Below are 14,244 nucleotides of genomic sequence, written 5' to 3'. Positions count from 1 at the left end.
GCTCACCTTCTTGCGAATCAAGGACATAACCCCAATCCGAGTAAGGACATGCTGGCGAGACAGGCCTTCTCGGGGGACGCCATCAGCAAAGGTCTCAGCCCCATCTGCTCCTGGCTCACATAAATGCCGCATAAAAAGTGAGACATAAGCCCTGTGGTAAAGAAACAGAGAAACAGGTTAAAGAGCAGCCAGCTCCCAGACCAGACTCCTTCCCACCCGCAGGGCAGTCAGGCCTCATGCTGGAGGTGACTGTGGCTCCATGTGAGGTAAAGCCCGCCGCGGTGCTAAGAGCTGGTCTCCAGACCCTGTCCCGTGCTCCAGGTCCTCTTCTGGGGAAGCAGGGAACAGAGAGACCTATTCCTAGCAGCTGCACTTCCAGCTTCAGCAGGAGACACAGACTGCCTCCTGGCACAGCAGGCTCCAGTGTGCAGAAAAACCCAGACTCAGAGGCCTTGCTTTACAGTGCTCACCCAAGCACTCAACTTACTTGAATTCCTTCTCAGATTTGCCTCGCAGATCCCTCACAAGCCACTGGGTGGTGAAAGCATCCTGAGGGGGCATCCCATAGCGCATAATTGCATTAAGAAAGGCTTTTCGCTGACGAGCATTAAAACCAAGAACCTGGGGGCAGAAGGAGCCAGGTGAGAGGGAGGCAACCCAACTCCCCCAAGACCCGACAGCCGCTCGCACCCACCCTGCTCTAGGAACCGAGCGGTACTCACTTCAATATTCCCACCAACACGGGCCAACAGAGGAGGCAATGGCTTATCTTTATCATTCCGCAGGCCCTTACGACTGGGCCTACGGGGAGCTACAAAAAGAAAAGGACGTGTGAGCGATGCCAATCGGGATGTTAGACACAGCAACAGGTAAAAATCCAACAGAAAGGCAAGGGCCTCACCTTCTGAACGTTCATCAAAGTCTTCATCACCTTCCTCTGAGGCCACCGAATAATCGGACTGGTTGTCGGACTGGTCGTCCTGCCAATCTGGAGGGAGAGAGGGCAGATGAGCGGGGCCCACTGCTCTAGTGGAACGGCCCATGGGTGGGGGGCGGGGCCGGCCACACACACCTCGGTCCTCCTGCGAGCCATCATTGTAGTTGACCTGTTTACGAATTCTTTTTCCTTTGCCCAGGTTTCGGGCCAGATCTTCTTGCTGCTGCTCATAATGGTGTCGCAGCAATTTCTCCCAGTAGTCGGGATCCACACTTTCTTCCTGTTTTATGATCTCCCGTTCCACCTCCTCTTCCTCCTGGGGCAGAGGGAGGGCCAGGACTCAGGGTTGCTGCACCCCCAGCTACCCCTGGTCCTCACAGTTCCCACTGTTAGCTGCTGTTCATGACTTGACTCTGAAATACATGGTGTACCTGCTTGAACCTAAGAACTTGAAAGAAATTTAATTGACAGGACAAGCTGTTATCACAAGACAAAAGGATGAAGAGACAGTATGCATCCTTTTAACCCCTTTTACTGACACACAAACAGTTGGGAGACAGTAAAATGTAGGAAAGAGATTAGAGCCTTAGTAAGGCAGAATGGAGAAGCTCCTGAAATACTGCAAAAGATTCTTCCAAGCAATAAAGTAGAAGGGCCATAAGCCCTTTGTGTTCTAAATAAACTTCATAGAAGTTTACCAAATGTAAAAAAAAAATTACATATCTTCTTATATCCCCATAATGTTTATGTTCCTCTGAAAGTCTTCACTTTTTTTTTTCAGATAGTTTAGGACCACCAGTTCCAAATCCTTTACAGTAGAATTAAGCTGTTAATGGCATTGTTATAAGAAACAACCTACATATCCATCATTAGGGAACCTGAATAAATTATGGGGGGGTGAAATGGATGAAGAGAGTCAAAAGGTATAAATTTAAGCCACGATGATTTTATACATAGCATGGAAACTCTAGTTAATACCATACTGCATATCTGAAAGTTGCTATTATAGTGAAAGAGCAGTTCTTAAAAGCTCTCATCACAAGAAAAAAAGTTAATACTATACATATGGTGACAGAACTAAACTTACTGGGATGACATTTTGCAATATATACAAACCATTATGATTTGATACAATATATCAAAACATCATACACCTTTAATATAATAGTGTTTTATATCTCAATTTTTTAAGAAATAAATTATGGTACTTTCAAACAGTGACATATTACGCAGCAAAAAAGAGGGGTGAGGCAGAAGTTCTTTCTGTACTGATCTGGATGAAATAAATCTTCCAAGATCAGGTAGACAAAAGTGAGGTACAGAATATCATGGAGAAGAAGCCACTTTCCTTACACAGCAACAATGGATACAGCTAGAGATGATCATAGACACAAATACCATATCACTTATACATGGAATCTGAAAGTATGACACAAACAAACCTATCTATGAAACAGAATCAGGGACCTAGAGAACAGACGGGGAGTTGCCAAGGGGAAGGGACTGCAGTGGGAGGTTGGGATTAGCAGATGTTAAGCTTTCATATATAGCAGATAAACAACAAGGTCCTACTGTATAGCACAAGGAACTATATGTAATATCCTATAACATAACGGACAAGAATATATATAAAGAAAGTGTATATATACATATATATAAAGGTATAACTGAATCACTTTGTTGCCCAGCAGAAATATACATAGCATTGTAAATCAACTGTTCTTCCCATTTTTGTGTGTTTGTGTGGTGTGACTTAATACAACAGAAGTTTATTTCTTGTTCCTACAATGTCCATTACAGATCTGGGGGACTCTCCAGAACAGATACCTCTCTCCAATGTGGGGGCCTCAGCGTTCCAGATTGCTCTGATCTCATACCCCTCTCTCTGGATGTGCTCACACGACAGAGGAGAAAGACAGCATTAGAGAGTCCTACACCAACAAATAAATGCTTCAGCCACCAAGTGAGGCTTCTGCAACAACCCGCTGCTCAAAACTGTCTCAGGACCCTGTCTAACCACAAGGAGCAGAAAAAAATAACCACTCCCTTCTTTTCTTGGCTGTGCCATGTGGCTTACAGGATCCCAGTTCCCTGATCAAAGACTGAACCTGGGCCCTCAGTAGTGAAAACATGGAGTCCTAACCACTGCATCGCCAGGAAACTCCCTTCTTACTGTTGACTAGCATCCAACCCCATGTCTCCTTGTCTACTGCCATACCTCACTTAGAAGACGACCTGGGGACTTCCCTGTGGAACAATACTTCAACTTTAGAAAAAACTACTTTCCTTAAAAGGAAAAGGGAAAAAGGTGTTTCTATGTATATACAGGTCTATATATATGCATACACACATATATGTGATTTATATACATATAAAATAGTTCCTAAGATAAATATCACTTATCCCCAGCGAGGGTGCTAGGTAGCCAAAGGACTGGGGTGGGGAAGAGATACTTCTATAGCTTCTGAATTTTGAATCAAGAGACTTACAGCTGACCTCTGAACAACACAGGTTTGAACTATATAAGTCCACTTACACAAAGATACTTCTCAACAGTAAATACTACAGTACCACACAGTCCACAATTGAATCTGCACATGTAGGAGCTACACATATGAAGGGCTGTAATATTAAAAAAATAAAACTTTATGCAGCCACCTAGAGGGCCATTGTCAGGAACGATTAACAGTGGGAGGGAGAGTACCAGCCCTCCCTTGCAGCCACTCAGCACCTTCTGCCCTGAGTCCCTCCCAAATGTGGACCACCCTGACAGGAGGGCAGTTTTGACCAAAAACTACCAGGCTGCAGACCAGTCGGACTTTTCAGCCACAAGCACACAACACTGAGGTTAAGTTACATATCAGAAAAACAGCAAGAGGAATGATTCAGAGTTGGAAGGATGAGAATAGATGGCAAAGATCATCAGAAACTGATGTCAATTCAAAGAACCTTGACCTGGGTGGCTCAAAGAGGACCAGAAGGGAAAGAATTTTTTTTCTTTAATTCTATACCCTATTATAATATTGGGGGGAAAAATATTAAGAGTCCACACAGTCATAACTGAGTATTCTTTGTTTTCTGTTTTAAAAGACCCGGGAAACAGAAGGGAAAAAGGAAAAACAATTGTTTCCAGAAGTACAGGAAGACAGGCTAAGTACATATCACATATCCTACCTTTTCTCTGGAGAGAGCTGGGTTAGCAATCCAAAGTCTATTTATAGAGCTAATAAAATACATAAGAGAAAATAAAGTGAGAGTATGATAAAGCAGTTAATATAAATGTTTTGAGTGTGAAATGTGGCCAGTTGTCCAAGAAGTGAATGTGATTTGCTCATACTTACAGAATTTCTTTTCAAAGAGGTGAAAAAATAATCACTGTACTAACTTGCCTATAGATATTTTCCTCATCTCAAACACCATCATGGTCTCAACTCCAACTTTTGAACCAATCACCAAGTACCACACTGGACTCATACTCACCCCCATTTCTTCTTCTCGCACCACATACTGGGCCACTTTGAATGAGCTCAAATATTCATTCATGCCCTGTAGCTCCGTGTCTTCAGTCTCATCCTGGTTCCGGTCCAACAGTCGTTCAATGGCTTTATCGTCATAGTGGATGACACTGCTGTCTTCTCCCTCTTTGTTGTCTCCTCCTGTACAGAATCAGGGGTCCACACCCCCAGTTAGCATCAGCAGCTGCAGTGGAGAAAGCTAGTCCCACAGACCCGAGGTCTGAGTCCCAAGATCCTCGGGATCAAAGATGATGCCCTTTAAAGCAGCCATACCCTACACCACACAAGTTCCTGACCAGCTCACCTCCATCTGTGGCCTCATCTTTGAACAGCTCCTCGGTGCCAAACTTGAGGATATCATCAAGCTCCTGTTTGGACATGGATCCAGTCTTGGAGCCCAGCCCAGGCCGAACAACTAGATGAGTCAGCATCATCTTTTTCTTGGCCACCTGCGTGATGCGCTCTTCCACAGACGCACGGGTCACAAACCGATAAATCATCACCTTCTTATTTTGCCCAATACGGTGAGCTCTGCTAAAGGCCTGGAGTGGGGTACAAAACGAAGACAAAAACTGAAGGAACCGTGTTTTTTTGCCCTGACTTTCACATAGTAAGCCAAACCCAGCATAAGGCTTGAGCTACAGCTCACCTCACACAACTTCCTTTTGCACCCCTGCTCCCAGACACCATCCTCTACCATGTTACCCAAAATAGGACCAGAGCTAACCCAAACTCTCCAGCTTACAATAAGGTAAAAGGCCTTTAAAAAGAATCTATTGTTTTCCCCTGAAACAGCTAATTCCAGATGGTGGAGCCCTCGCAGAGAACACTGTGCATTTCCAGTAAGTTACTGTATGCCAAGGCTGCTGCCTCTGCTCACCTGGATGTCATTATGGGGGTTCCAATCAGAGTCGTAGATAATAACTGTGTCAGCAGTGGCCAGATTGATTCCAAGGCCCCCAGCTCGAGTGGAAAGCAGGAAGCAAAACTGCTGAGCACCCGGTGCTAAGAGAGGAACCACAATTCCAATGAACAAATGTATAAGGAGCATCAGAACTACAAAACCTCATTAGCAGATGCAAAATGCTACATATAGGATGGATAAACAATAGGCCCTACTGTGTATAGCACAAAGAACTGTATTCAGTATCTTGTGATACACTACAATGAAAAAGAATATGAAAAAGAAGATATATTTTTTAAAAAGACATGTATATATGTGTAACTGACACTCTGCTGTACAGCAGAAATTAACCCAACACTGTAAACCAACTATACTTGAATTTTTAAAAAAAAAAAAAACCTCTTTAGGCAAACATCGAAGTATCAATAATAGCATTCATCATAAGCAAAGACCAACAACAGATACTGAGATAAGTGTGAAAGTTTAAGAAGAAATAGGATGTCACCAGGGTCTCAAGTGTCTCCTAAAGGAATTTATCAACCGCAATAAAGAAAACCTTACAGGGGAGAAATTCAGCAGACACCACCTGAACCAAGTAACCAAGGCCAACACCAGCAGGGGAACGTTATCAATGTCACATCGTCCCTGGGAATGATGCACTGAAAAGGACACAGCATCACTCTTGCAGACTCCTGCCAGAAATGTCTAACGTCGATCGAATCATGAGAAAACATCAACTAGACTGACATTAGAAAAGCTAAACATTCTATAACGAAGCTGACCAGTCACCATCAAAGACATCGATATCATGAATAAAAAAGAATGAAGAAGTGCAAGAGACAACAACTATGAGTGATGTGGGATCCGTGAGTGGATCCTGACACATGGTCAGTGGTGACGTTCAAGTCTATGACCTGGTTAGTAGTATACTAGACACCAATATTCCCTGGATTTGACTGTTGGACTATGGTCATCTAAGTTATCAAGAAAAGCCAGGTGAAAGGTATATATGAACTCGCTGTGATTTTTTTGAGCTTTTGTGTTCAAAACTATCTCAAGTTATAAAGTTAAAAAAGAAAAAAAAAGGAGGAGGTGGTAGCCTGCCACTAGCTTGCTATCTGGGCTTGGTCAATCTGGATAAATCCGGGTCCCTCCCAGGCCTCAGCATGCAATGAGAATGATGAAATGAGTGCCCTTCTTTTCAGCAGAGAGAACAAAGACTCCATAGGGAATAAACTGTCTCCCAGGAATAATCTGATACATTCTTCCAATCAAGAAATTCAGAAGTACTCTTCCATGTCGACAGAAGACCCTAAACCACTACCCAGAAAAACAGATGCGAGAGAACAAGGATGGGTCAAGAGCCCTGAGTGAGTAAGGACGCCAGGATCAAAGCCACTCCTCCCCTCTTACCATTGAAGCGGTCAATGGCCTCCTGCCGCATGTTCCCAGTGATTCCCCCATCGATACGCTCATATTTATAACCTTCGTGTTCCAGGAAGTCCTCTAGCAGGTCCAGCATCTTGGTCATCTGAAGAGCAGAGTTGAATTACAGAATTAATTAGACGACAGTCCTCCCGTACGTCTCTGAGCTGTCGACTGCTATCCAGAAGTTACCTGGGAGAAGATGAGGACACGGTGCCCACCCTCCTTGAGATTCTTGAGCATCTTCTGAAGCAGCAATAATTTCCCGGATGCTCTGATGAGGGCACTGCCGTCATACATGCCGTTAGGCATCTTAGGGGCTTCCTAGAGAGCAGCAAAAAAGAAAAAAATTAGGAAAGCAGCCCCACACGGAGCAGTCCCCACCCAGGGACGGACAAGAGGCAGCAGAGTGTACCATGGCGGCCACAGGGAAGAGATATGGGTGGTTGCAGCACTTCTTAAGATCCATCACCACGTTTAGCAGAGAGACCTGGTTGCCGCCCCCTCGAGCATTGAGTGCTTCAAAATTCCGAGTGAGGATGTACTTGTAGTATTTCCTGTGTAGACGACAGGGTAAGAGATATCACCCTCAAGAGTCGTCACCTGGCTCACTACGTGGTCCCAGGGTCTGGGGCCTTCCTTCCAACACCTCTCACTTTGGGACTGAGGAAACCTAAGCGCCACTGCCATCCTTTTAAACAAGGGAAGGAAGCGCTGAGCACTCTGGACCCAGCACCCCAGCCACAGGTTCCTTTGAGCCTCACTGGCTTGGTCACCACCCACCTCACATCAGAGTATGGGGAGAACTGGCAAACACCACGCAGACGGGCCGGCGTGTCTAACTGTGTCTGCCAAATGGAGCCAGCGCCCCATTCCTCCACACTCACTTCTGCATGGGGCTCAGCTCCACACGCACTATCAGCTCTGTCTTGGACGGCATGTTCTTGAACACATCAGCCTTAAGCCGCCGCAACATGTGAGGGCCCAGCATGTCGTGCAGCTTTTTAATCTGGTCCTCCTTGGCAATGTCCGCAAACTCCTCCAGGAAGCCTTCCAAATTGCTTCAGAAGGAAAAGGAAAGAAGCTGTTGGAGAGGGGAAGGGAAGGGACATGACGCAGGAGACAGAAAACGCAGCAGACAGAAGGAGCAGGAAAGATGAGGAGCCGACTGTGGACAAGCACACACTTACTGGAACCTCTCAGGGGTGAGGAAGTTGAGCAGGTGGAACAACTCTTCTAGATTGTTCTGCAGTGGAGTCCCTGTCAGCAACAGCTTGTGCTGGAGTGAGTAGCCATTTAGAACCCGGAAAAACTGGTGAAGCAGATGGAGAGAAGTAGAGTGCAATGAAAACAGGACTCCAGTACTTCTTTGTAAAGGCCCGTTTTACTGCCCAGCAGTTAAGTCCCCGCCCCTGCCTCCATCTCTCTTAAAAAATTTTATTATCCTTTATCTTCTTTCCACAGTTACTTTTTCTTTCAGCCACACTTCGCAATCTTAGCTCCCCAACTAGCTAATGAACCCGTGGCCCCACCCCCCCACCCCAAGTGCAGAGTCCTAACCACTGGATCACCAGCAATGTCCTCCATCTCTCTTCTAAGGCTTGGCCTCCAAGGCTTATCTATCATGAGTGAATAAGGAAGGCAGAGATCCTTTTTCTGTTTCCCGTGCTCCTAGGTCTCCCCTTCCTGGGTAGGTGGTACCAGAACCCTAAAACTGGAGGCCACAGCTCCCCGGCCCCTCACCTTAGACTGATTGTTCTTGAGCCGATGGGCTTCATCCACGATGAGACAGGCCCAGTCAATAGAGCCCAAAATGGCCATGTCAATGGTGATCAACTCATAGGATGTCAGCAGCACATGAAACTTCACAGATGCCTCTTTCTGCACAAGAAGGTGACTTGGTCACTCGTGTACAGGCCAAGTCAAGGGACTGGCTGGGGATCGGGGGGTGGGAGTGGGGGAATTCCCTCCTCTCACCTCACCCCAGGGACCAGACTCAAGGACGCCATAGCAACAACTCTACCCTACCCCTGCCTCCCTCAGGTACCTTCATGCGGGAAGCCTTCTTGCCGCCACGAATGGCATTGTCCTCAAAGGAGAACTCATTCTCTCGGATGATAGCACGGCTGTCTTTGTCACCCACGTAGGTCACCACGTACATATCTGGAGCCCACATTTCAAACTCCCGCTCCCAGTTGATGATGGTGGAAAGAGGGGCGCTCACTAGGAAGGGGCCTTTGGAATGACCCTGTGAGGAAGAAGGGCAGAGGGAGTGAGCACTCAGGACCCCACACAAAACCCCAGCGTCCATGGCCCAGTACCCCGCCCCTCCAGCGGGCAGAGGACTGGCTTGTGCACTGCTGCTGCCCCCCCTCCCTCCCCAGGATACAAACACGCCCAGCCGCCTCCTTCCCACAGCTCCGGGCCTGCCTCCAGGGAGCTCACACACTGGTCTCTCCACACTGGCTCCATCCACAGTTCTGCTCATCTCAGTGCCCAGCCAGTCCCCAGTACTGAGGCTCCGGGCACCCACTACTAACCTCCCCAAGGCTCCATTCCCTCCCATCTGTCTCTGGGTACTTAGATCTCTCTTACTGTCACTCAACACTGTTCTCCCGGTCAGAGACTAGTTTTTTCTTCCTTTCTCTGTCTCCTTGGAGTGTAAGAGAAGACCCTGAACACAGAACATCCCCCCAGACACAAAGCCAGTAGCCCCAGCTCTCGCACCTCCTTGTAGAGGGAGTACAGGAAGACTGCAGTCTGCACCGTCTTCCCGAGGCCCATCTCGTCAGCCAAGATGGTGTCAGTGCCCTGAGCCCAGGAGAAGCGCAGCCAGTTCAGGCCCTCCATCTGATAGGGGTGCAGGGTTCCACCCGTAGCATCTAGGTACTCTGGCTGGCGCTCATACTTCACTGTTGGCTGAAGGAGGAAAAGAGGAAGTCATGAGCTGCTGAGGAATTCCCTTCCTTCCCTAGCTGCTCCTCCTCACACATGCTCACTGGAGCCTACTCAAGGAAGCCACAGAAGACTGGTGGGGGAAAAGGTGCTTAAAGGTTATTGTAAGTTTGTGTTTTACTTAGGGTCCTGCAAGACATCATAAGACAGACATGTCACAGTCTCCCTGGCAGCACAATAATTCTATCAGTCAGGATCTACCAGGTGAATAGTTCTATGTTCTCCATAAATTTACTTTTAACCTTAACCTTACTCACATATTACACAAAACTCCAAGGAACTGAGCCATGAATTAAGGGTAAAAAGACACAGGTTCCAAAACAAGTTTCATAAAAGCTTGGTTGTGTGACTCCTCCATACTTAACTTTTCCTCAGTCATACACTAATGCCTATGTTTTTGCTTTTCTGATGAGAGAAAAGAAAATAAAGTATTCCCAATACTTTTCCCCTGGTTTCCAGATATGTGGAGATACCAGAAAGCCATCTGTGTGAAGCATTTTAGCTACACAGACTTGAATGTCTTAGACCACCACTGTCAGAGGAGCACAGAAGACACGTCATCCTGCCCACCCTTTTCTGCCAACTCACATCAACCGTTGGGGTTTCAGGGGGCCTCTCCAACTTCCTCAGCTTCACCTTCTTGAGCTTCTTGCCTGGTCGTCCCTCCTCACCCCTCATCAACTCCCTGAAGAGGACAGAGACGTCACAGCACTGCCAGGGGTCCTTCTCAACAAGAAGCAGCTCTGATCACTGAGGTCGCTCACCTGTGATTCCAGTAGCTCTGCTTGAACAGGTCATAGTCCTGAATCTCCACATCCTCGCTCTCCCAGGATGCCTGGTCATAGGGGAGGTCCCGCCACTTGATCAAGTAGTGGACGTGGCCCTTCTTGTCCACGCTGCAAGGTCAAGAGGAGAAAGCGCTGAGCCAGAAGGCCCCCCTGCTCAGCTCCCCAGTCAGTCTTGCTCTCAGAAACCGCCAATAGATGTTCCAAACCAGGCCTCTGAGGAGGCCAGATGCCACACGGATTCAGAACCAGTACATCTGGTCTACCAGTCTTTGCACCAAAAATGATCTCTAATCTACAATCTATGGCTCAAAGGCCAGGATTCAGTCAGTTAATAAATAACACACTGAGTGTCTTGTCCGACTGTGAGTTACTGGTGAGGTCCACTTTCTGAATCTCCTGAGGATACACAACCCACCTCCAGGATACCCGGCCGGCTCCACCGGTACCTGTGGTTGAGAATTCGGTGGATCATCATCCACTCGGGCTTTATCCCATAGCGATAAAAGCGCTCCTCCATCTCAGCAAATTTAGGGTCCTTATTCTTCCGTTTCCGACTCTTCTCCTCGTCACCACCGAAGTCCCCAGAGGGTGGTTCATCCATGTCATTCTTCCGCTGATAGTTTCGGAACATCACTTGACAGTGTAGCTCCAACTGCAAGCAGGTCGAGAAAGACATCACCCGGAGTGACAGCCGCCCATCTCTCCACAGGCTGTACTCTCACTGCCGCCCCATCCGGTCTCTCCCAGGCTCACCTGCAGCTCAGACACCCACGAGCAGTGCCAGTACGACATCCCTTGCCACTTGACGAAGAACTGCCGCTCTGGCCGCCCCTCCAAGGGCTTGGGGGACGGAGTGTTGGGATCAGCATCTGGGGGCCGAGGCACTGGCGTGGGAGATGGTGGCTGACCCCACTTCCAGATTAGGATCTTCTGAACTTTGCCCTTAAGAGCTGGACACTAAGAGAAAAAGAGATGAGTTAATACCAAAGCACTACCATAGCGAGAAGATGTATACCTGAGAGCAGCTTCAACCTCATAGTTTGTAAAGTCTCATTTCAATTACAGTTTCAATCAATTCAAAATTGAAACTCAATTTCAATCCCAAAACCCTTTGAGAGAACAGAATCCAGTGTTTCTGGACTTAGTCCAGGACTGGTGTGACATCACTCCTATCTGCCTAACAGAGCTAGCAGCTAGAGCAAGTAGGCACAGAGAAGTCACAGGCCTGCAGCCCAGATTTCCTCGTTTAATCTATTAGATTGGTGTAAACATAATTGCAGTTTTGGACTGTAAAATTTAACATTTAAATTTAATCATTATAACTAGGCTCAAACACAGTTTTATCAACCAAAATAGGGACTAACACAATAAACACATTTTTGCCAATGAGAAATAAGTTTATTCCTGTGGCGTAAAAATCCAGGCTTCGTGATTCAATGAATTCTTGGAAAGCATTTTCCACATCATGCTGGTTGTGGAAGCATTCTCCCTGCAAAAAGTTGTTAAGCTTCTTGAAGTAGCAGTAGTCGGGAGAAACAGACATAGAGGTCAGGTGAATATGGCAGATGCAGCAAAATTTTGTAGCCCAATTTGTCCAACTTTTTGATTGAACATTGTGTGAACACCACACGATGTTCAACATTGATTGGACATCAACTTTTTGATTGAAGCGTTGATTGTGTCATGTATGGTTGAGTGCTGTCATGGAGAAGAATCGAACCCTTTCACTGCTGTAGGTCTGGTAACTCAGACAATAAAGAATCTCCCTGCAATGCAGGAGACTGGGCTTCGATCCCTGGGTCGGGAACATCCCCAGGAGAAGGAAATGGCTACCCACTCCAGCATTCTTGCCCGGGAAATCCCACGGACAGACGAGCCTGGTGGGCTATAGTTCATGGGGTTGCAAAGAGTCGGATACTACTGAGCAACTAACACACTTTCATTGACCAATGCTGGCTGCAGGCACTGTAGCTTTCAGTGCATCTCATCAATTTGCAGAGCACACTTCCAAAATGTGATGGTTTCACTGGGATACAGAAAGCTGTAGTGGATCAGACCGGCAGCAGACCACCAGTGACCACGACCTTTTTTTGGTGCAAATTTGGCTTGGCAGATGCTTTGGAGCGTTTTCTCAGTCCAACCACTGAGCTGGTTGCCAGTTATTGCATAAAATACACTTTTCGTTGCATATCACAGTCTGATTGAGAAATGGTTTGTCATTATTGCATAGAATAAGAGATGACGACACTTCAAAACCTTTCCAATTTGCTTCAAATGCTGAACCACCATAGAATGGTTGATGTTGAGTTCTTCAGCAAATTCTTACGTAGTTTTAAGAGGATGAGCTTCGATGATTACTCTCAACTGTCAACGTCCCATGATTGGCCACTACGCTCATCTTCAAAGTTCTCATCTCCTTTGCCAGACTTCTTAAACCACTATTGAACTGTACATTCATTAGCAGTTCCTGGGCCAAATGTGCTGTTGATATTGAGAGTTTTCTCCACTGCTTTATGACCCATTTTGAACTCAAATAAGAAAATTGACTGAATTTGCTTTTTGTCTAACATCATTTCCACAGCTTAAAATACACATAAAATAACTAGTTGTTAGAAAAGACATAAACCAAGAAATATCCATTAAAATGATGTATATATAACACAAACCACATTTAAGAATGTATTCCAATTATCAAATGGCAAAGTTCAACAGTGCTAAACCTCATTTACTTTTGCACCAACCTAGTAACAGCAGTAAGTGGCCGTTATATGACTGAGCTACCAAGACCTCGAGGTTGGTGTCAAGACAAGAAAGGATGTCCTGGGTGACATCCCACTTGGGACAACAGGCAAAGCATCAGCTCTGTTGGAAGTCAGTCCTATAGTTTCCCAAGAGAAAGGCATCCCAGGACCACAAAGGAAGGAAAACTCCGGTTCCGGGGCTCAAAGGCCTCCAGCTCTCCAGCAGTCTCTCCTGCACCTCAGCCTGGAGATGCCCACATGGAAGAGGGGTGAACCCTTGGCGCAGTTGGGGCCAGGCACTCACCGTGCAGCGGGGACACAGCCATTCACCATTGGGAATCTCTGGGAGGGGGGGGTTTAGGCAGTGGATGTGGTAGGAGGAAGGACAGGTGTCACAGCAGAGCAGCTCCCCGCCATCCTTGCAGACCCGACAGAACTCCATGTGGTGATCATCCTCTTCCTCGGGGTCTCCCCCAACCTCCTCCAGGATCTCCTCGCCCTCCGAATTGTCCTCCTTTGCCTCCCACTGGATGCCTTCCTTCTCCTGAAGTTGAGGACCACAGAGTCAGGTTACAACCACCCCCCACCCACCTAGTTGGACTACGCCCAGCATTCCTCCAAGAGCATCCCAAAGCCCACAGCCAGCAGCACCAGCGTGTCTCCCCTCGCCCAAGCCCTTGCCCTCAAAGCCAGGCACTCACGCAGTGTGGGCAGCTCCACTTGCCCTCGGGTGCCTTCTCCATGTCCGGGTCCAAGCAGACCATGTGGTATGCGCGGGGACACGTGTCACACAGGATGATCTCTCCGCCTTGCTGGCACACCTCACAATAGTCCTGGTGGTCTGTCTCATAACCATCCACAGCAGTCACCTCCTCCTCGCCTGGGCAAGGAAGAGGGAAAGCCCAGTTATTAGAAAACGACCACCTCCCCCCACCCCTGAAGCCCAGGCCCCATCTCCTTAGGGAGATGCCTCCCCAGT

The 14,244-nt window shown here is 47.2% G+C and overlaps 1 protein-coding gene across 8 annotated transcripts in view; it reads right to left on the bottom strand.

Moving 5' to 3' along the window:
• The window catches only part of CHD4 (chromodomain helicase DNA binding protein 4), a 29,687-nt gene that overhangs the window by 7,737 nt on the left and 7,706 nt on the right, over positions 1-14,244 (bottom strand). For 4 of the 8 annotated variants that reach the window (XM_069585846.1, XM_069585845.1, XM_069585848.1 and 1 more), the window contains exons 9-30: positions 13,967-14,145; positions 13,570-13,809; positions 11,278-11,481; positions 10,971-11,176; positions 10,501-10,632; positions 10,325-10,421; positions 9,509-9,700; positions 8,829-9,029; positions 8,525-8,662; positions 7,972-8,093; positions 7,669-7,842; positions 7,197-7,338; positions 6,974-7,105; positions 6,770-6,887; positions 5,333-5,457; positions 4,757-4,994; positions 4,418-4,593; positions 1,073-1,253; positions 902-988; positions 723-811; positions 488-621; positions 7-151 (exon numbers count right to left, since the gene is read on the bottom strand). In XM_069585846.1, the coding sequence (XP_069441947.1) occupies positions 7-151; positions 488-621; positions 723-811; positions 902-988; positions 1,073-1,253; positions 4,418-4,593; positions 4,757-4,994; positions 5,333-5,457; positions 6,770-6,887; positions 6,974-7,105; positions 7,197-7,338; positions 7,669-7,842; positions 7,972-8,093; positions 8,525-8,662; positions 8,829-9,029; positions 9,509-9,700; positions 10,325-10,421; positions 10,501-10,632; positions 10,971-11,176; positions 11,278-11,481; positions 13,570-13,809; positions 13,967-14,145 (3,452 nt within the window). Of the gene's footprint in view, positions 1-6; positions 152-487; positions 622-722; positions 812-901; positions 1,254-4,417; positions 4,594-4,756; positions 4,995-5,332; positions 5,458-6,769; positions 6,888-6,973; positions 7,106-7,196; positions 7,339-7,668; positions 7,843-7,971; positions 8,094-8,524; positions 8,663-8,828; positions 9,030-9,508; positions 9,701-10,324; positions 10,422-10,500; positions 10,633-10,970; positions 11,177-11,277; positions 11,482-13,569; positions 13,810-13,966; positions 14,146-14,244 lie in introns of all 8 variants that reach the window. The other 4 variants (XM_069585851.1, XM_069585850.1, XM_069585849.1 and 1 more) reach the window with 2 other exon arrangements.

The sequence above is a fragment of the Ovis canadensis genome, chromosome 3, assembly GCF_042477335.2.
Source record: "Ovis canadensis isolate MfBH-ARS-UI-01 breed Bighorn chromosome 3, ARS-UI_OviCan_v2, whole genome shotgun sequence".
Lineage (NCBI taxonomy): Eukaryota > Metazoa > Chordata > Mammalia > Artiodactyla > Bovidae > Ovis > Ovis canadensis.
This window is presented reverse-complemented; position numbering and strand designations above follow the sequence as displayed.